At 45.1% G+C, this 21565-nt stretch overlaps 1 protein-coding gene across 2 annotated transcripts; it reads right to left on the bottom strand.

Annotated features, from left to right (window-relative positions):
• Positions 1-205: 205 nt before the first annotated feature.
• On the bottom strand, positions 206-13722 carry LOC106576636 (uncharacterized). Of its 2 annotated transcripts, none has more exons than XM_082978014.1 (6): positions 13423-13722; positions 12707-12771; positions 12254-12386; positions 11774-11991; positions 8041-8163; positions 206-4852 (listed from the first exon to the last, which is right to left on the bottom strand). In XM_082978014.1, the coding sequence occupies exons 2-6, from the start codon at positions 12724-12726 to the stop codon at positions 3499-3501; spliced, it is 1848 nt and encodes a 615-aa protein (XP_082834140.1). In that variant the 5' UTR covers positions 12727-12771; positions 13423-13722; the 3' UTR covers positions 206-3498. The 2 variants fall into 2 exon arrangements, with proteins under 2 accessions (XP_082834140.1, XP_082834139.1); XM_082978013.1 differs by having other exon boundaries at positions 12707-12774; positions 13423-13721.
• Between the last annotated feature and the right edge of the window lie 7843 nt (positions 13723-21565).

Genomic DNA, 21565 nt, shown 5'->3' with positions numbered 1-21565 from the left:
TTCTCCCAGGCCCCGGGAGACCAGTCTGCTGGCTAATGACTAACCAGATGACTGACCAGACTATCCGAGTGTTAAACCAGGGATTGAGATCGATCTCTCTCTCTCTCTCTCCCTCTCTCTCTCTCTCCCTCTCTCTCTCCCTCTCCCTCTCCCTCTCCCTCCTGAATTATTGCTTATCTTGCCAACATATGATGTCCATTATAGCTTATAGAAGCGACTGTTTATTTCTTCAATAGAGAAAATCGTCATGTAAAGAAACATTTTAGTGAATGCTGGTTAAGAAACCGTTGTCGCAATTCAACACATGGAAATGTAAGGGGGGATAGATATTACAATGGTAATATAATAATCAGCATACAGAATAAAATGGTGCTCTCCAAAATAGAGGATTTGTCGAGATAACAACAACTACAAAAACGTCATGCATTGACAGAGTGATCTTCACAAGCCAACTTGTCATAGAGAGAACAGAATGTAGCAGCTAACTACACAGGACATAGAGAACACAATGTAGCAGCTAACTACACAGGACATAGAGAACAGAATGTAGCAGCTAACTACACAGGACATAGAGAAGACAATGTAGCAGCTAACTACACAGGACATAGAGAACAGAATGTAGCAGCTAACTACACAGGACATAGAGAACAGAATGTAGCAGCTAACTACACAGGACATAGAGAACAGAATGTAGCAGCTAACTACACAGGACATAGAGAACACAATGTAGCAGCTAACTACACAGGACATAGAGAACAGAATGTAGCAGCTAACTACACAGGACATAGAGAACAGAATGTAGCAGCTAACTACACAGGACATAGAGAACACAATGTAGCAGCTAACTACACAGGACATAGAGAACAGAATGTAGCAGCTAACTACACAACAGATAGAGAACAGAATGTAGCAGCTAACTACACAACAGATAGAGAACAGAATGTAGCAGCTAACTACACAACAGATAGAGAACAGAATGTAGCAGCTAACTACACAACAGATAGAGAACAGAATGTAGCAGCTAACTACACAGGACATAGAGAACAGAATGTAGCAGCTAACTAATCAGGACATAGAGAACACAATGTAGCAGCTAACTACACAACACAGAGAGAACAGAATGTAGCAGCTAACTACACAACACAGAGAGAACAGAATGGAGCAGCTAACTACACAACACATAGAGAACAGAATGTAGCAGCTAACTACACAACACATAGAGAACAGAATGTAGCAGCTAACTACACAGGACATAGAGAACAGAATGTAGCAGCTAACTACACAGGACATAGAGAACAGAATGTAGCAGCTAACTACACAGGACATAGAGAACAGAATGTAGCAGCTAACTACACAGGACATAGAGAACAGAATGTAGCAGCTACCTACACAACATATAGAGAACAGAATGTAGCAGCTAACTACACAGGACATAGAGAACAGAATGTAGCAGCTAACTACACAGGACATAGAGAACACAATGTAGCAGCTAACTACACAGGACATAGAGAACAGAATGTAGCAGCTAACTACACAGGACATAGAGAACACAATGTAGCAGCTAACTACACAGGACATAGAGAACAGAATGTAGCAGCTAACTACACAGGACATAGAGAACAGAATGTAGCAGCTAACTACACAGGACATAGAGAACAGAATGTAGCAGCTAACTACACAGGACAGAGAGAACAGAATGTAGCAGCTAACTACACAGGACATAGAGAACAGAATGTATCAGCTAACTACACAGGCCATAGAGAACAGAATGTATCAGCTAACTACACAGGACATAGAGAACAGAATGTAGCAGCTAACTACACAACACATAGAGAACAGAATGTAGCAGCTAACTACACAACACATAGAGAACAGAATGTATCAGCTAACTACACAGGACATAGAGAACAGAATGTAGCAGCTAACTACACAACACATAGAGAACAGAATGTAGCAGCTAACTACACAACACATAGAGAACAGAATGTAGCAGCTAACTACACAGGACATAGAGAACAGAATGTAGCAGCTAACTACACAGGACATAGAGAACACAATGTAGCAGCTAACTACACAGGACATAGAGAACAGAATGTAGCAGCTAACTACACAGGACATAGAGAACAGAATGTAGCAGCTAACTACACAGGACAGAGAGAACAGAATGTAGCAGCTAACTACACAGGACATAGAGAACAGAATGTAGCAGCTAACTACACAGGACATAGAGAACAGAATGTAGCAGCTAACTACACAGGACATAGAGAACAGAATGTAGCAGCTAACTACACAGGACATAGAGAACACAATGTAGCAGCTAACTACACAACACATAGAGAACAGAATGTAGCAGCTAACTACACAACACATAGAGAACAGAATGTAGCAGCTAACTACACAGGACATATATTTGACAGAGTTTTCAGTCTTGTCACAGCTAACAAACAACTCTCTCTCACACCACTACAACACACAGCATGGTCAGTCCAGACACCACAGAGACGAGGCATGCCTCCTAAATAGTACACTATCCTTATACAGGGCCCATAGGGCTCTGGTCAGAAGTAGTGCAACTCTATACGAAATAGGGACTCAGTCAAGGCCTGATCTATAGTCATTGACGTTGGGATTGTGCTCGTCTCAGCAGACCAGGCCGTAGCAATCCTGTATAGCTAAAACAATTATCCTCCTTATTAGCAGTGCTGAAGGCAGAGTCCCCCAGGGCTGTGTCTCGGCGCCCCTAAAGATTGAAGGTTCCATGGTAGAACAGGCCTGTAGAGTGACGGTTCCATGGTAGAACAGGCCTGTAGAGTGACGGTTCCATGGTAGAACAGGCCTGTAGATTGAAGGTTCCATGGTAGAACAGGCCTGTAGAGTGACGGTTCCATGGTAGAACAGGCCTGTAGAGTGATGGTTCCATGGTAGAACAGGCCTGTAGAGTGACGGTTAATTGGTAGAACAGGCCTGTAGAGTGACGGTTCCATGGTAGAACAGGCCTGTAGAGTGAAGGTTCCATGGTAGAACAGGCCTGTAGAGTGACGGTTCCATGATAGAACAGGCCTGTAGAGTGACGGTTCCATGGTAGAACAGGCCTGTAGAGTGACGGTTCCATGTAAGAACAGGCCTGTAGAGTGACGGTTCCATGGTAGAACAGGCCTGTAGAGTGACGGTTCCATGGTAGAACAGGCCTGTAGCGTGACGGTTCCATGGTAGAACAGGCCTGTAGAGTGACGGTTCCATGTTAGAACAGGCCTGTAGAGTGACGGTTCCATGGTAGAACAGGCCTGTAGAGTGACGGTTCCATGGTAGAACAGGCCTGTAGAGTGACGGTTCCATGGTAGAACAGGCCTGTAGATTGATGGTTTCGAGTTAGAACACCACTGTAGGTTGACAGTTCCATGTAAAATAGACTATCTATCTATCTATCTATCTATCTATCTATCTATCTATCTATCTATCTATCTATCTATCTATCTATCTATCTATCTATCTATCTATCTATGCTGCATGCCTGTTCTTATTGTGTGACTGAAGGAGGGGGAGTTTGGGGGAAGGAGTTGGTCTGGTCATGGTGATTCTGGGCAGAGCCCCTCCTGGACCCTGAGATCCAGACAGCTGCACGGTATGGGCTGGTAGAGTACTGCAGGGGGTCTGGAGGGTATGCACCTGAGGAACCTGGGACATTATCTGTCTATCTACTGGTCTGTCTGCCTGTCTGTCTGCCTGTCTGTCTATATGGTCTACCTCGGAGGCCTTCTCCAGAAGCTGGGCCAGGGGGGTGGGGGAGTGGAGAAGCTGGCGACAGAGGTGCTCTTTGAACCCTGTAAAGGGTTCCAGTAACCCAGGCTGGACTGGGACCGGGGGTGGGACACACCCCTCCTCCTCCTCCCACAGACACCCCAACGTCGTCCCCCGTCTCCCCCAGTCCCTCAGCCTCCTTGTGTTGGAAATGGGCAGTCTTCTCAGGGCTGGTTTCAGAGGACGGATGGGGCAACGCTGGAGCTGAGACTGGGACTGTGGCTGTCTCAGGTTGCTGCTGTTCTCGGCTTTGGACCATGTGATGCTCAGTCTGATCAACAGCATCTCTCTCCTCCCCTGGGTTGGAGCCCTTGGTTCAGTCCACTCAGTCCTTCCTTGGGTTAAAGCCTTTGGATCGGTCCACTCAGAGGAGTATGGAGGGGGGTTATCTCTCAGAAGATGTGGCTGGAATCTGTATACTTTCTCAGGACCGATGGTGTTAGATACAGCGCAGGTGGATGTAGAAGAGAGGACTCTGGGATACAGGGGTTTCCTATCTTCCTCTGCCTTCCTGGTTTGTGTTTCATTGTTAGGGGTGATAGGGTACACGGCCTGCAGCACGGGGCTGTGGAACGTGATGCGTTGGGTCTTGGGTGGAGGTTGATCAGAAATGACCTTGGACATGGTCACAACAGGTACTTCGAGGAGGTCCTCATTATTAAAAGTCTTCTTCAGACCAACAGCCTCCTTCTCTGGAAGTCCAGGGGGAATGTCTCCCTGCTTCTTCAGACCAACAGCCTCCTTCTCTGGAAGTCCAGGGGGAATGTCTCCCTGCTTCTTCAGACCAACAGCCTCCTTCTCTGGAAGTCCAGGGGGAATGTCTCCCTGCTTCTTCAGACCAACAGCCTTCTTCTCTGGAAGTCCAGGGGGAATGTCTCCCTGCTTCTTCAGACCAACAGCCTCCTTCTCTGGAAGTCCAGGGGGAATGTCTCCCTGCTTCTTCAGACCAACAGCCTCCTTCTCTGGAAGTCCAGGGGTGACATCTCCCTGCTTCTTCAGACCAACAGCCTTCTTCTCTGGAAGTCCAGGGGTGACATCTCCCTGCTTCTCAGGCCTACAGCAACAGGTGATAGACAAAATGTGAATTGAGACTGAGAATTCAGTCTTACCATCATGCAAATCAGAGAGATAGAGACAACAAGGACATGTAGGGGCTCTGATTTCTAACGTGTTTAAAGAGATTTCATATTTTCTCTGTGAAAATGGCTGTAATTTCTAGTATAAATGTTGTACATTGACATTAATGTCAGAGTCAGTTTGCAGAGTGAACACAGCAGCACAGTATATTCTCCTAAACAAGCTCCGTGTTTTATACCCCTGGAGAGATCCATCCTCTGTTTTATGAATTGTTCTGAATCTTCTCATTATTGTGTTAGGGGTGGATATCTCAATTCAATAAAAGACCAATAAAATATTGAATCACCAGCAGTTTGTTCGTTCCACTAATGATGCTTTGACATTTTAACTTTATTCAAAGGAACACCGAAACTCCAATATCACTTATAGTGAATAAATTATTTGGGGCAAAAATGGAGACATTATGAAATGCACTCTGGTAAACCCGAGGTGATGTAGATTGTATTAAATTAAGAACCTCATTTCAGGCTTTACTAGAAAGCTAGCCCTCCGTATTGGCTGTTTGACAGAAAGCTATCCCTCCGTATTGGCTGTTTGACAGAAAGCTAGCCCTCCGTATTGGCTGTTTGACAGAAAGCTGGCCCTCCGTATTGGCTGTTTGACAGAAAGCTAGCCCTCCGTATTGGCTGTTTGACAGAAAGCTAGCCCTCCGTATTGGCTGTTTGACAGAAAGCTGGCCCTCCGTATTGGCTGTTTGACAGAAAGCTGGCCCTCCGTATTGGCTGTTTGACAGAAAGCTGGCCCTCCGTATTGGCTGTTTGACAGAAAGCTAGCCCTCCGTATTGGCTGTTTGACAGAAAGCTGGCCCTCCGTATTGGCTGTTTGACAGAAAGCTGGCCCTCCGTATTGGCTGTTTGACAGAAAGCTAGCCCTCCGTATTGGCTGTTTGACAGAAAGCTAGCCCTCCGTATTGGCTGTTTGACAGAAAGCTGGCCCTCCGTATTGGCTGTTTGACAGAAAGCTAGCCCTCCGTATTGGCTGTTTGACAGAAAGCTAGCCCTCCGTATTGGCTGTTTGACAGAAAGCTAGCCCTCCGTATTGGCTGTTTGACAGAAAGCTAGCCCTCCGTATTGGCTGTTTGACAGAAAGCTAGCCCTCCGTATTGGCTGTTTGACAGAAAGCTGGCCCTCCGTATTGGCTGTTTGACAGAAAGCTAGCCCTCCGTATTGGCTGTTTGACAGAAAGCTAGCCCTCCGTATTGGCTGTTTGACAGAAAGCTAGCCCTCCGTATTGGCTGTTTGACAGAAAGCTAGCCCTCCGTATTGGCTGTTTGACAGAAAGCTAGCCCTCCGTATTGGCTGTTTGACAGAAAGCTAGCCCTCCGTATTGGCTGTTTGACAGAAAGCTAGCCCTCCGTATTGGCTGTTTGACAGAAAGCTAGCCCTCCGTATTGGCTGTTTGACAGAAAGCTAGCCCTCCGTATTGGCTGTTTGACAGAAAGCTGGCCCTCCGTATTGGCTGTTTGACAGAAAGCTGGCCCTCCGTATTGGCTGTTTGACAGAAAGCTAGCCCTCCGTATTGGCTGTTTGACAGAAAGCTAGCCCTCCGTATTGGCTGTTTGACAGAAAGCTAGCCCTCCGTATTGGCTGTTTGACAGAAAGCTAGCCCTCCGTATTGGCTGTTTGACAGAAAGCTAGCCCTCCGTATTGGCTGTTTGACAGAAAGCTAGCCCTCCGTATTGGCTGTTCGACAGAAAGCTAGCCCTCCGTATTGGCTGTTTGACAGAAAGCTAGCCCTCCGTATTGGCTGTTTGACAGAAAGCTAGCCCTCCGTATTGGCTGTTTGACAGAAAGCTCGCCCTCCGTATTGGCTGTTTGCATTCCAGAAGCACTTCCTTTTCATTTCATATTGAGCCACTTTACGCCCATTTTATTAGTCCAACTGGGTTCCATGCTAGAAGTGATTGTGGTGTGTGTGTGTGTGTGTGTGTGTGTGTGTGTGTGTGTGTGTGTGTGTGTGTGTGTGTGTGTGTGTGTGTGTGTGTGTGTGTGTGTGTTTGTGTAAACTGCATGGCCCTCACAACTCTCCAGTTTCGCTCAGGCTCTTAACCTCTCTCTCCAACTGCTCTCTCCCTCTTTCTCTCACCAGATAGACAAATGAATGTTGCAGAGCTCCTCTCCCCCTGCCTCCCCCTCTTTCCGCCCTGCTTCCCCCTTCTCCTCCTGCCTCAGGCAGCAGACTAACCAGCCTTTAAATCATTAATAAGCAGAAAATGAAACTGCATATGTCTGCTGCCGGAGATATTGACTAGGCACTTCTTTCTCCTCTTCACCTCTCTTTCATTTGATGCCGTGAATTTAACCAACAAGCCACTCATATTTAGAGGAGCTAAAGCTGTGAAAAACTGATTACTGTACGTAGACTACAGCTGGGGAGGGATGATTGCTGTATGTATGTATGTATGTATGTATGTATGTATGTATGTATGTATGTATGTATGTATGTATGTAGACGATACCTGGGGAGGGATGATTGCTGTATGAATGTAGACTATACCTGGGAAGGGATGATTGCTGTATATAGACTATACCTGGGAAGGGATGATTGCTGTATGAATGTAGACTATACCTGGGAAGGGATGATTGCTGTATATAGACTATACCTGGGAAGGGATGATTGCTGTATATAGACTATACCTGGGGAGGGATGATTGCTGTACGTATGTAGACTATACCTGGGAAGGGATGATTGCTGTACGAATGTAGACTATACCTGGGGAGGGATGATTGCTGTATATAGACTATACCTGGGGAGGGATGATTGCTGTATATAGACTATACCTGGGGAGGGATGATTGCTGTATATAGACTATACCTGGGGAGGGATGATTGCTGTATGTAGACTATACCTGGGGAGGGATGATTGCTGTATGTAGACTATACCTGGGGAGGGATGATTGCTGTATGTAGACTATACCTGGGGAGGGATGATTGCTGTATGTAGACTATACCTGGGGAGGGAGAAGCGTGAGACTCCATTATTAGCAGTACTGAGGCGGGGTCCTGTGTCCTGACGCCCCTGTAGATTTACTGTGTGAGTAGCTCCTCTCCCTCACATTGGGTTGTGAGTAATTAGTTAGAACCTACATGGAGAAAGGTATCGAACCTGTACCCAGCTGGACCTGGGGGTCTCTCCTGGTGCAGAGGCTCATGGGTTCTGGTAGATTTGATGATGGGTGGAAGTCTGGAACATCCCAGGTAGCCAGTTCCCCTCAATTCCAGACTGGCTCTATGACAAACATAAAGACACATCCACTGAGTATTAAAACATTAGGAACACCTGCTCTTTCCATTACATACTGTAGACTGACCAGGTGATTCCAGGTGAAAGCTATGATCCCTTATTGATGTCACTTGTTAAATCCACTTCAATCAGTGTAGATGAAGGGGAGGAGACAGGTATAAAAATGATTTTTAAGCTTTGAGACAATTGAGACATGGATTGTGTATGTGTCCCATTCAGAGGGTGAATGGGCAACATAACATATTTTAGTGCCTTTGAACAGGGTGTGGTAGTAGGTGCCAGGTGCACCGGTTTGTGTCAAGAACTGCAACGCTGCTGGGTTTTTACACACTCAAAAGTTTCCTGTGTGTATCAAGAATGGTCCACCACCCAAAGGACATCCAGTCAACTGGACACAACTGTGGGAAGCATCAGAGTCAACATGGACCAGCATCCCTGTGGAACGCATTCGACACCTTGTAGAGTTCATGCCCCAACGAATTGAGGCTGTTCTGAGTGCAAAAGGGGGAGGGGTGCAACTCAATATTAAGGTGTTCCTAATGTTTGGTATACTAAGTGTATAGACATGGGGTTATATTGACTCATATAGACATGGGGTTATATAGACATGGGGTTATATAGACATGGGGTTATATACTCATATAGACATGGGGTTATATAGACTCATATAGACATGGGGTTATATAGACTCATATAGACATGGGGTTATATAGACTCATATAGACATGGGGTTATATAGACTCATATAGACATGGGGTTATATTGACTCATATAGACATGGGGTTATATAGACTCATATAGACATGGGGTTATATACTCATATAGACATGGGGTTATATAGACTCATATAGACATGGGGTTATATAGACTCATATAGACATGGGGTTATATAGACTCATATAGACATGGGGTTATATAGACTCATAGACATGAGGTTATATAGACTCATTTAGACATGGGGTTATATAGACTCATATAGACATGGGGTTATATTGACTCATATAGACATGGGGTTATATAGACTCATATAGACATGGGGTTATATAGACTCATATAGACATGGGGTTATATTGACTCATATAGACATGGGGTTATATTGACTCATATAGACATGGGGTTATATAGACTCATATAGACATGGGGTTATATTGACACATATAGACATGGGGTTATATTGACTCATATAGACATGGGGTAATATTGACTCATATAGACATGGGGTTATATAGACATGGGGTTATATAGACTCATATAGACATGGGGTTATATAGACTCATATAGACATGGGGTTATATAGACTCATATAGACATGGGGTTATATTGACTCATATCGACATGGGGTTATATAGACTCATATAGACATGGGGTTATATAGACTCATATAGACATGGGGTTATATAGACTCATATAGACATGGGGTTATATAGACTCATATAGACATGGGGTTATATAGACTCATATAGACATGGGGTTATATAGACTCATATAGACATGGGGTTATATAGACTCATATAGACATGGGGTTATATAGACTCATATAGACATGGGGTTATATTGACTCATATAGACATGGGGTTATATAGACTCATATAGACATGGGGTTATATAGACATGGGGTTATATAGACTCATATAGACATGGGGTTATATAGACATGGGGTTATATAGACTCATATAGACATGGGGTAATATTGACTCATATAGACATGGGGTTATATAGACTCATATAGACATGGGGTTATATTGACTCATATAGACATGGGGTTATATAGACATGGGGTTATATAGACTCATATAGACATGGGGTTATATTGACACATATAGACATGGGGTTATATTGACTCATATAGACATGGGGTAATATTGACTCATATAGACATGGGGTTATATAGACATGGGGTTATATAGACTCATATAGACATGGGGTTATATAGACTCATATAGACATGGGGTTATATAGACTCATATAGACATGGGGTTATATTGACTCATATCGACATGGGGTTATATAGACTCATATAGACATGGGGTTATATAGACTCATATAGACATGGGGTTATATAGACTCATATAGACATGGGGTTATATTGACTCATATAGACATGGGGTTATATTGACTCATATAGACATGGGGTTATATAGACTCATATAGACATGGGGTTATATTGACTCATATAGACATGGGGTTATATAGACTCATATAGACATGGGGTTATATAGACTCATATAGACATATGGTTATATTGACTCATATAGACATGGGGTTATATAGACTCATATAGACATGGGGTTATATAGACTCATATAGACATGGGGTTATATAGACTCATATAGACATGGGGTTATATAGACATGGGGTTATATTGACTCATATAGACATGGGGTTATATAGACTCATATAGACATGGGGTTATATAGACTCATAGACATGAGGTTATATAGACTCATTTAGACATGGGGTTATATAGACTCATATAGACATGGGGTTATATAGACTCATATAGACATGGGGTTATATAGACTCATATAGACATGGGGTTATATAGACTCATATAGACATGGGGTTATATAGACTCATATAGACATGGGGTTATATAGACTCATATAGACATGGGGTTATATAGACTCATATAGACATGGGGTTATATAGACTCATATAGACATGGGGTTATATTGACTCATATAGGCATGGGGTTATATTGACTCATATAGACATGGGGTTATATAGACTCATATAGACATGGGGTTATATAGACATGGGGTTATATAGACTCATATAGACATGGGGTAATATTGACTCATATAGACATGGGGTTATATAGACTCATATAGACATGGGGTTATATTGACTCATATAGACATGGGGTTATATAGACATGGGGTTATATAGACTCATATAGACATGGGGTTATATTGACACATATAGACATGGGGTTATATTGACTCATATAGACATGGGGTAATATTGACTCATATAGACATGGGGTTATATAGACATGGGGTTATATAGACTCATATAGACATGGGGTTATATAGACTCATATAGACATGGGGTTATATAGACTCATATAGACATGGGGTTATATTGACTCATATCGACATGGGGTTATATAGACTCATATAGACATGGGGTTATATAGACTCATATAGACATGGGGTTATATAGACTCATATAGACATGGGGTTATATAGACTCATATAGACATGGGGTTATATAGACTCATATAGACATGGGGTTATATTGACTCATATCGACATGGGGTTATATAGACTCATATAGACATGGGGTTATATAGACTCATATAGACATATGGTTATATTGACTCATATAGACATGGGGTTATATAGACTCATATAGACATGGGGTTATATAGACTCATATAGACATGGGGTTATATAGACTCATATAGACATGGGGTTATATAGACATGGGGTTATATTGACTCATATAGACATGGGGTTATATTGACTCATATAGACATGGGGTTATATAGACTCCAGTTCAATCCAAAGCATTTTCCCTCAGGGACAGGAAGTGTTGCATGTCGAGGAGTGGTCTTGATAGAAACATGTCAATAAAAGAAGTGAGGAAGTACCTGGGGTCAGGATGAATCTTAGTAACAGGGGGCAGTCTGAGCTCGGGGATGGTGTGTCTCTTCGGGAACCCCCGTGACCTTTTCACCTTTGAGGCGTGACTCAGGGTGCTTCTCATACTGGGCATGCTCCGTAGGCTCAGCGTCTCTTCCTGGTCTTCCTCCTCCAGCGCTCCTCTTCTCGTTCCACCAGGCAGCGGGGCCAGATCTCTAGTCACATCCTGAACAAAATGAAAACACAGTGGGGGTGGGGGTTGTGTTCATATGATGCTCTGTCTGAAAACCCTATCTGACCTTTCCAGATCTACAGGAAGGGCGTAGAGGGTCGAAGACTGGGGGTCAATTTGAGATCTAACAATCAACCACTGTGTATTGATCATTTCAAGAAGTCTGTGCTTTCCCTAAACCCTATTCCAGAGTGTTAGAAGAGAGGATAGTATCTGTATGAAGATGACTTACTAGCTGCTGCTTCCTGTACTTTACCTTACGGTGCTGCAGGTAGGCTGGCTCTGAGTAGTATGAGAGGACAGGGGAAACGGTCTCTCTGTGGGGTGACTGGGTTCTCTTCTTGATCCTGGGGAGGTGCATCTTAAGGAAGTACTGCTGATCAGAGGGCCTGTCCACAAGAGACATGGATGTTTCCTCAGAATGGACAAGGAAACAGGGTTATATATATATATCGTTGGTACCTATGAAGCTACGTTGTACAACTTTTCTAGAAATAAACAATGTCACAACTTGAAACTGTCTGCAGCATCAAAGTATATCCAATCCTGATATTGTGTAGTGTGTGTACAACTTCCCTAGAGATAAAGAAACGTTGTTTATCGTCAACGTATATCCAATCCTGATATTGGACAACTTCTTCAGAGACATACAAACTCATAACTTCAAACTTTTTTTGCATCAATTTATATATATTGGAAACACACTCACCAGCCTCTTGTTCCTTCCATGAAGTGTTTCTTTGTCAGCTCAGGATGCTGCTGTTGTCCTCATATCTACTGTAGAAGAGCCGGGAGACAGAAAATAGCTTAAAAACCTTTAAATTACGTTTCCAAACTGAGAATTAATCTAAACATTCCTATTCATTAGAATGAGTCTTTTTGTTGTGGTAATTATTCATTCTTTCAACCCAAGCCAGCAGCACCGGTAAGATTCTATTAGTGCGGAAAGCTATTTGCATATAAATAGCATTTTGCTGCATTAATTCCAGCTCTGGGCAGAGGAAAACATGTTTAATGATTGCTTGGGTGTTAATCTGACAAACTGATTCAAGAGAAGTCTTTTAAATTAACCCAGTTTGTGTTTTTAAAGGTAAATTGTTGATTAAGTTTAAAATTTGCCATGAAATAACCGGTTGTATCTGGTCCTCTCCCGTCTCTCTCCCAAAACACAACCTTGAAAATACTCCGTCAAGTCATTTCAAGTGGTCCTTAACCCTCACATGAACTAGGGAATGCTGCCTATAACCTCATGATAATTCTGAGTATTCAGAAAAAATCAGATGTCTGGCGTGTGACAAAGCTCTTTCTTGAGTTGAAGAACAAACTCAAATGTGCTTAGCATTTCTGCAGAATAAAGCTATAGCATACATCTACCTTAAAGACACTGAGTTAAGTTACTGTGTAAAGTTCAGTAGTGAGACGTACCTGAGTGCTGGTCATGTCAGCCGTTGAGCAGGGTGGATAGTGGGAGGTAAAGTGTTGAGGCTCTTGCTGCCTGCCCCCTCCTACCTCTTGCAGAGAACACCGTGAACTAACACTGAGGGGATAGGTCAGCTCTAAAGTCCCAGTTATTAAGCCACCCCACTGCTGCTGATTGGTTCTTCTATGGGGACAGCCAAATAAAACTTTTGGAACCTTTTTTTCCCCCTAAGAGTGTAGCTGTCTATGACATCCTAAGCTAGCCATATCAGGGCTAGGGGCTGGCCGTACTCCTTTAATAAGACCCCACACAAAACAGGGACGACTCAGTCTGAAGGAACAGGGACCGCTCCGTTCGAAGGAACAGGGACCGCTCCGTCCGAAGGAACAGGGACCGCTCCGTCCGAAGGAACAGGGACCGCTCCGTCCGAAGGAACAGGGACCGCTCCGTCCGAAGGAACAGGGACCGCTCCGTCCGAAGGAACAGGGACCGCTCCGTCCGAAGGAACAGGGACCGCTCCGTCCGAAGGAACAGGGACCGCTCCGTCCGAAGGAACAGGGACCGCTCCGTCCGAAGGAACAGGGACCGCTCCGTCCGAAGGAACAGGGACCGCTCCGTCCGAAGGAACAGGGACCACTCCGTCTAAAGGAACAGGGACCACTCCGTCTAAAGGAACAGGACTACTCCGTCTGAAGGAACAGGGACCGCTCCGTCTGAAGGAACAGGGACCGCTCCGTCTGAAGGAACAGGGACCACTCCGTCTGAAGGAACAGGGACCACTCCGTCTGAAGGAACAGGGACCACTCCGTCTGAAGGAACAGGGACCACTCCGTCTGAAGGAACAGGGACCACTCCGTCTGAAGGAACAGGGACCACTCCGTCTGAAGGAACAGGGACCACTCCGTCTGAAGGAACAGGGACCACTCCGTCTGAAGGAACAGGGACCGCTCCGTCTGAAGGAACAGGGACCGCTCCGTCTGAAGGAACAGGGACCACTCCGTCTAAAGGAACAGGGACCACTCCGTCTGAAGGAACAGGGACCACTCCGTCTAAAGTCCATTCCAAAGGGACTCTCTATTCTAATTATTCTGTAGTGAGTTTCTGAGTAATACAGGGAGTACTCAGTACTGTAACGCTGTGAGGTGAACCTGATATAACAGACGTAGTGTGACCTGTTAGACCTATTACTGTAAGACATTACCACAGTTGATTGTATCATAATAGATTTAGGCTACCATCATCTAGATTTATAGGATTTTACCTTGAGGGTTGAAATGATTTTGCCCTTACAGTATGTGCTTTTTTTCCAGGTATACCATTATCACTGATTAACAGAACAAAACATTACCTTAAACTATGAACTTATTTCCTCTGACTGGTATCCTGAGTTGAGCCCTGTGTTTGAGAGATCTGTGAGTTTACCCCTGTGTTTGAGAGATCTGTGAGCCGAGCCCTGTGTTTGAGAGATATTTGAGCTGAGCCCTGTGTTTAAGAGGAGACCTTTGACTTGAGCCTTGTGTTTGTGAGATCTGTGATTTGAACCCTGTGTTTGAGAGATATGTAAGTTGAGCCCTGTGTTTGAGAGATATGTGAGTTGAGCCCTGTGTTTGTGATTAGATATTAAACTCTAGTTGCATCGGGGACCCCCACCTGATTCAACTTGTCAACTAATCACCAAGCCCTTGAATAGGTGAATCAGGTGAGCTTGTTGAGAACTACAACAACATTGTGAAACGTCTGGGAGACCCCGAAGGGAGGGTTGAGAAACACGGCTTTAGACGAGGCTCAGTGGACTGTGAACATTCCTGTCAGCACAGACACAGAGAGGGACTGAGAGGACCAGCCTGCATACTTCTGTTACCTACCAGGCTGGTCCTCTCTGTTACCTCCTTTCTAGTAGAAGAGGAAGTAACAGAGAGGACCAGCCTGGACAATGTAGAAGAGGAGATAACAGAGAGGACCAGCCTGGATACTGTAGAAGAGGAGATAACAGAGAGGACCAGCCTGAACAATGTAGAAGAGGAGATAACAGAGAGGACCAGCCTGGATACTGTAGAAGAGGAGATAACAGAGAGGACCAACCTGGATACTGTAGAAGAGGAGATAACAGAGAGGACCAGCGTAGAAGAGGAGATAACAGAGAGGACCAGCCTGGACAATGTAGAAAGTATCTCCTAACAGGCCACACCAGAGGGACTAACCACCTCCTACTGTGATGTCTCCCAGAGGAGAGCTCTCCTAACAGGCCACACCAGAGGGTCTAACCACCTCCTACTGTGATGTCTCCCAGAGGAGAGCTCTCCTAACAGACCACACCAGAGGGTCTAACCACCTCCTACTGTGATGTCTCCCAGAGGAGAGCTCTCCTAACAGACCACACCAGAGGGTCTAACCACCTCCTACTGTGATGTCTCCCAGAGGAGAGCTCTCCTAACAGGCCACACCAGAGGGTCTAACCACCTCCTACTGTGATGTCTCCCAGAGGAGAGCTCTCCTAACAGGCCACACCAGAGGGTCTAACCACCTCCTACTGTGATGTCTCCCAGAGGAGAGCTCTCCTAACAGGCCACACCAGAGGGACTAACCACCTCCTACTGTGATGTCTCCCAGAGGAGAGCTCTCCTAACAGGCCACACCAGAGGGACTAACCACCTCCTACTGTGATGTCTCCCAGAGGAGAGCTCTCCTAACAGGCCACACCAGAGGGTCTAACCACCTCCTACTGTGATGTCTCCCAGAGGAGAGCTCTCCTAACAGGCCACACCAGAGGGACTAACCACCTCCTACTGTGATGTCTCCCAGAGGAGAGCTCTCCTAACAGGCCACACCAGAGGGTCTAACCACCTCCTACTGTGATGTCTCCCAGAGGAGAGCTCTCCTAACAGGCCACACCAGAGGGTCTAACCACCTCCTACTGTGATGTCTCCCAGAGGAGAGCTCTCCTAACAGGCCACACCAGAGGGACTAACCACCTCCTACTGTGATGTCTCCCAGAGGAGAGCTCTCCTAACAGGCCACACCAGAGGGTCTAACCACCTCCTACTGTGATGTCTCCCAGAGGAGAGCTCTCCTAACAGGCCACACCAGAGGGACTAACCACCTCCTACTGTGATGTCTCCCAGAGGAGAGCTCTCCTAACAGACCACACCAGAGGGTCTAACCACCTCCTACTGTGATGTCTCCCAGAGGAGAGCTCTCCTAACAGGCCACACCAGAGGGTCTAACCACCTCCTACTGTGATGTCTCCCAGAGGAGAGCTCTCCTAACAGGCCACACCAGAGGGACTAACCACCTCCTACTGTGATGTCTCCCAGAGGAGAGCTCTCCTAACAGGCCACACCAGAGGGTCTAACCACCTCCTACTGTGATGTCTCCCAGAGGAGAGCTCTCCTAACAGACCACACCAGCATCACACACATTCCAGACACTACAATCATTAGCTCCCTCACATAATCCACACAGAGCACACACTCACCAAGCATTGAGCTGTTGTTGTTAGTTCCAGCATATATAGACCATTTACAGGGAACTATCCAATGAAGTGGGACCTAAATACCTGATAGTCTTTCTGTCATTGTTTATTTTTTTATTTTTTTGCAGTTTCAGAGATAAGTTAATGTTGTTTGGAGAGAAATAAACCAGTTCACTTAATGTTGTTTGGAGAGAAATAATTTGTACCTTTATTTAACTAGGCAAGTCAGTTAAGAACAAATTCTTATTTACAATGATGGACTACCGGGGAACTGTCCAAGGGCAGAAGAACAGATTTTTACCTTGTCAGCTCGGGGATTCGATCCAGCAACCTTTCGGTTACTGGCTCGATGTTGTAACCACTAGGCTACCTGCTGCCCCAGGTAGCCTAGTGGTTAAATAAAACCAGTTCAGAAATGTTGTTTGGTTTTAATCTATAATATTTACTGATGACCACTGCTCCCTACTGGTAAATGGCAGAATGAAGTAAGTCCAAGGACCTCAACGGAGTCAAAGGCTACGTCCGAATTGACCATCCTTCCCCTGGAAGTGTGTATACCAGTGTAAACCTGCATACTTCAGGAGAAGGGTGGAGAATGGGGACACAACCTGAGGTATAGATGTCCACTCCAGTTTTCTCCTCCTTAATGAGCTAACTAAATTACCCTTCAACCTTCCAAAGCTTATTAGCAGCCCTCTAATTGACCCTTCACGTTAATTAATTAATTAGCTTACTTGCTAGCGTGGAACATTAGACACCATTTTCATCTGATCAGCAACAAAATGGGGACAAGTGAGGCATACGTTGAGTAACTTTACAGAAGTTAATTTCTGATTCTGAAGTGGCATGTAGACTAGCGGTTAAAGTGTTGGTTCAGTAACTAAAAAGTTGCTGGTTCGAATACTTGAGCAGACGATGTGCCCTTGAGCAAGGCACTTAATCCTAATTTGCTCTAGGGGTACCATACTACTATGGCTAAACCCTGTAAAACCACACATTTCACTGACCTATCTGGTGTATGTGACAATAAAACATTATTATTTTGATGATGTGGGGTGTCCCTGCCATCTTTGACACGTATACGTGCTGATAGATGTACTTGTTAGGACTATAAAAGTGAACAGACACGGACCAGTCGTTTAGGGTTGAGTAGCTAGTGACCTTTGCAGAAATTGATTTTCTATGATGAACGTGATCTTTAAAGGTTTGGTTTTCATCAACTGAACGTATTATCGATGTTGGGTTATGAGGCTCACTGCAGTCAGTTAACACAGCAAAGGTTTGGTTTTTTGAAGAGAATCGGCACGTCTTTTACCATCTTTAGAATGATTGGTGAGTATTGGCCTGCTGCTTGGAGGATAGCATTACGGTACTGGCCTGCTGCTTGGAGGGCAGCATTATGGAACTGGCCTGCTGCTTGGAGGGTAGAATTATGGTACTGGCCTGCCTGCTTGGAAGGGTAGCATTATGGAACTGGCCTGCCTGCTTGGAAGGGTAGCATTATGGAACTGGCCTGCTGCTTGGAATGGTAGCATTATGGTAACTGGCCCTGCTGCTTGGAGGGTAGCATTATGGAACTGGCCAGCTGCTTGGAAGGTAGCATTATGGAACTGGCCTGCTGCTTGGAAGGTAGCATTATGGTACTGGCCTGCTGCTTGGAGGGTAGAATTATGGTACTGGCCTGCCGCTTGGAGGGTAGCATTATGGTACTGGCCTGCCGCTTGGAGGCCAAACACAACCATGGTCACACACTTGTAACTGCAACAACATCGGCTCTGGCTGCATGTCCGGGTATGGATAGGGCCCCCAAAAGGCTAGGGCCGGCTCTGGCTACATGTCCGGGTATGGATAGGGCCCCCAAAATGAGTAGGGCTGGCTCTGGCTGCATGTCTGGGTATGGATAGGGCCCCCAAAAGGCTAGGGCCGGCTCTGGCTGCATTTCCGGGTATGGATAGGGCCCCCAAAAGGCTAGGGCCGGCTCTGGCTGCATATCTGGGTACGCAGACCCACTGCGGCCCCTCATGTGTTCAGATTTTTTGTGGCCCCCATCAAATGTGCCTATCATGAATGACAGCATTAATTCAGGCAGAAATTGACCTCTTTATTTGGGCATTTTTCCATAGATGGATTATTTACCATACCTCATCACACCTTAACTCTCAAGAGCATGAAATACTGAGCTTTATATACAGTTGAAGCCAGAAGTTTACATACACTTAGGTTGGAGTCATTAAAACTTGTTTTTCAACCACTCCACAAATGTCTTGTTAACAAACTAGTTTTGGCAAGTTGGTTAGGACATTACTTTGTGCATAACAAAAGTAATTTTTCCAACAATTGTTTACAGACAGATTATTTCACTTATAATTCACTGCATCACAATTCCAGTGGGTCAGAAGTTTACATACACTAAGTTGACTGTGCATTTAAACAGCTTGGAAAATTCCAGAAAATGTGATTGCTTTAGAAGCTTCTGATAAATGTCAATTAGCCTGAGTCAATTGGAGGTGTACTTCAAGGCCTACCTTCAAACTCAGTGCCTCTTTGCTTGACATCATGGGAAAATCAAAAGAAATCAGCCAAGACCTCAGAAAAAACCTCCACAAGTCTGATTCATCCTTGGGAGCAATTTCCAAATGCCTGAAGGTACCACGTTAATCTGTACAAACAATAGTATGCAAGTATAAACACCATGGGACCACGCAGCCGTCATACCGCTCAGGAAGGAGACGTGTTCTGTCTCCTAGAGATGAACGTACTTTGGTGCGAAAAGTGCAAATCAATCCCAGAACAACAGCAATGGACCTTGTGAAGATGCTGGAGGAAACGGGTACAAAAGTATCTATACCCACAGTAAAACAAGTCCTATATCGACATAACCTGAAAGGCCGCTCAGCAAGGAAGAAGCCACTGCTCCAAAACTGCCATAAAAAAGCCAGACTACGGTTTGCAACTGCACATGGGGACAAAGATTGTACTTTTTGGAGAAATGTCCTCTGGTCTGATGAAACAAAAATGGAACCGTTTGGCCATAATGACCATCGTTATGTTTGGAAGAAAAAGGGGGAGGCTAGCAAGCCGAAGAACACCATCCCAACCGTGAAACACGGGGGTGGCAGCATCATATTGTGGGGGTGCTTTGCTGCAGGAGGTACTGGTGCACTTCACAAAATAGATGGCATCATGAGAAGGAAAATTATGTGGATATATTGAAGCAACATCTCAAGACATCAGTCAAGAATTTAAAGCTTGGTCGCAAATGGACAATGACCCCAAGCATACTTCCAAAGTTGTGGAAAAATGGCTTTACGGACAGAAAAATCAAGGTATTGGAGTGGCCATCACTCAATCCTATAGAAAATTTGTGGGCAGAACTGAAAAAGTGTATGCGAGCAATGAGGCCTACAAACCTGACTCCATTACACCAGCTCTGTCAGGAGGAATGGGCCAAAATTCACCCAACTTATTGTAGGAAGCTTGTGGAAGGCTACCCAAAACATTTGACCCAACTTAAACAATTTAAAGGCAATGCTACCAAATACTAATTGAGTGTATGTAAACTTCTGACCCACTGGGAATGTGATGAAAGAAATAAAAGCTGAAAGAAATAATTCTCTATTATTCTGACATTTCACATTCTTAAAATGAAGTGTTGATCCTAACTGACCTGAAACAGGGAATATTTACTAGGATTAAATGTCAGGAATTGTGAAAAACTGAGTTTAAATGTATTTGGCTAAGGTGTATGTAAACTTCCCACTTCAACTGTATCTATACATATAAACCTATAGCTTTATATATCTATACATATAAACCTATAGCTTTATATATCTATACATATAAACCTGTAGTCAGTGTATAAGCTATACTCCTGCACATGAAGCTCAAGTCAACAGCAGCTACGTCCAAATCCATACTGTTAAGGTTCCATTTCTCAGTTCCTTCAGGAAGGACTGCCTCTCAGTGGGGGACATCAGACTGATGGAAGGACTGCCTCTCAGTGGGGGACATCAGACTGATGGAAGGACTGCCTCTCAGTGGGGGACATCAGACTGACGGAAGGACTGCCTCTCAGTGGGGGACATCAGACTGACGGAAGGACTGCCTCTCAGTGGGGGACATCAGACTGACGGAAGGACTGCCTCTCAGTGGGGGACATCAGACTGACGGAAGGACTGCCTCTCAGTGGGGGACATCAGACTGACGGAAGGACTGCCTCTCAGTGGGGGACATCAGACTGACGGAAGGACTGCCTCTCAGTGGGGGACATCAGACTGACGGAAGGACTGCCTCTCAGTGGGGGACATCAGACTGATGGAAGGACTGCCTCTCAGTGGGGGACATCAGACTGATGGAAGGACTGCCTCTCAGTGGGGGACATCAGACTGACGGAAGGACTGCCTCTCAGTGGGGGACATCAGACTGACGGAAGGACTGCCTCTCAGTGGGGGACATCAGACTGACGGAAGGACTGCCTCTCAGTGGGGGACATCAGACTGACGGAAGGACTGCCTCTCAGTGGGGGACATCAGACTGACGGAAGGACTGCCTCTCAGTGGGGGACATCAGACTGACGGAAGGACTGCCTCTCAGTGGGGGACATCAGACTGACGGAAGGACTGCCTCTCAGTGGGGGACATCAGACTGACGGAAGGACTGCCTCTCAGTGGGGGACA

This window comes from Salmo salar, chromosome 07 (genome assembly GCF_965601325.2).
Source record: "Salmo salar chromosome 07, fSalSal1, whole genome shotgun sequence".
NCBI lineage: Eukaryota > Metazoa > Chordata > Actinopteri > Salmoniformes > Salmonidae > Salmo > Salmo salar.
This window is presented reverse-complemented; position numbering and strand designations above follow the sequence as displayed.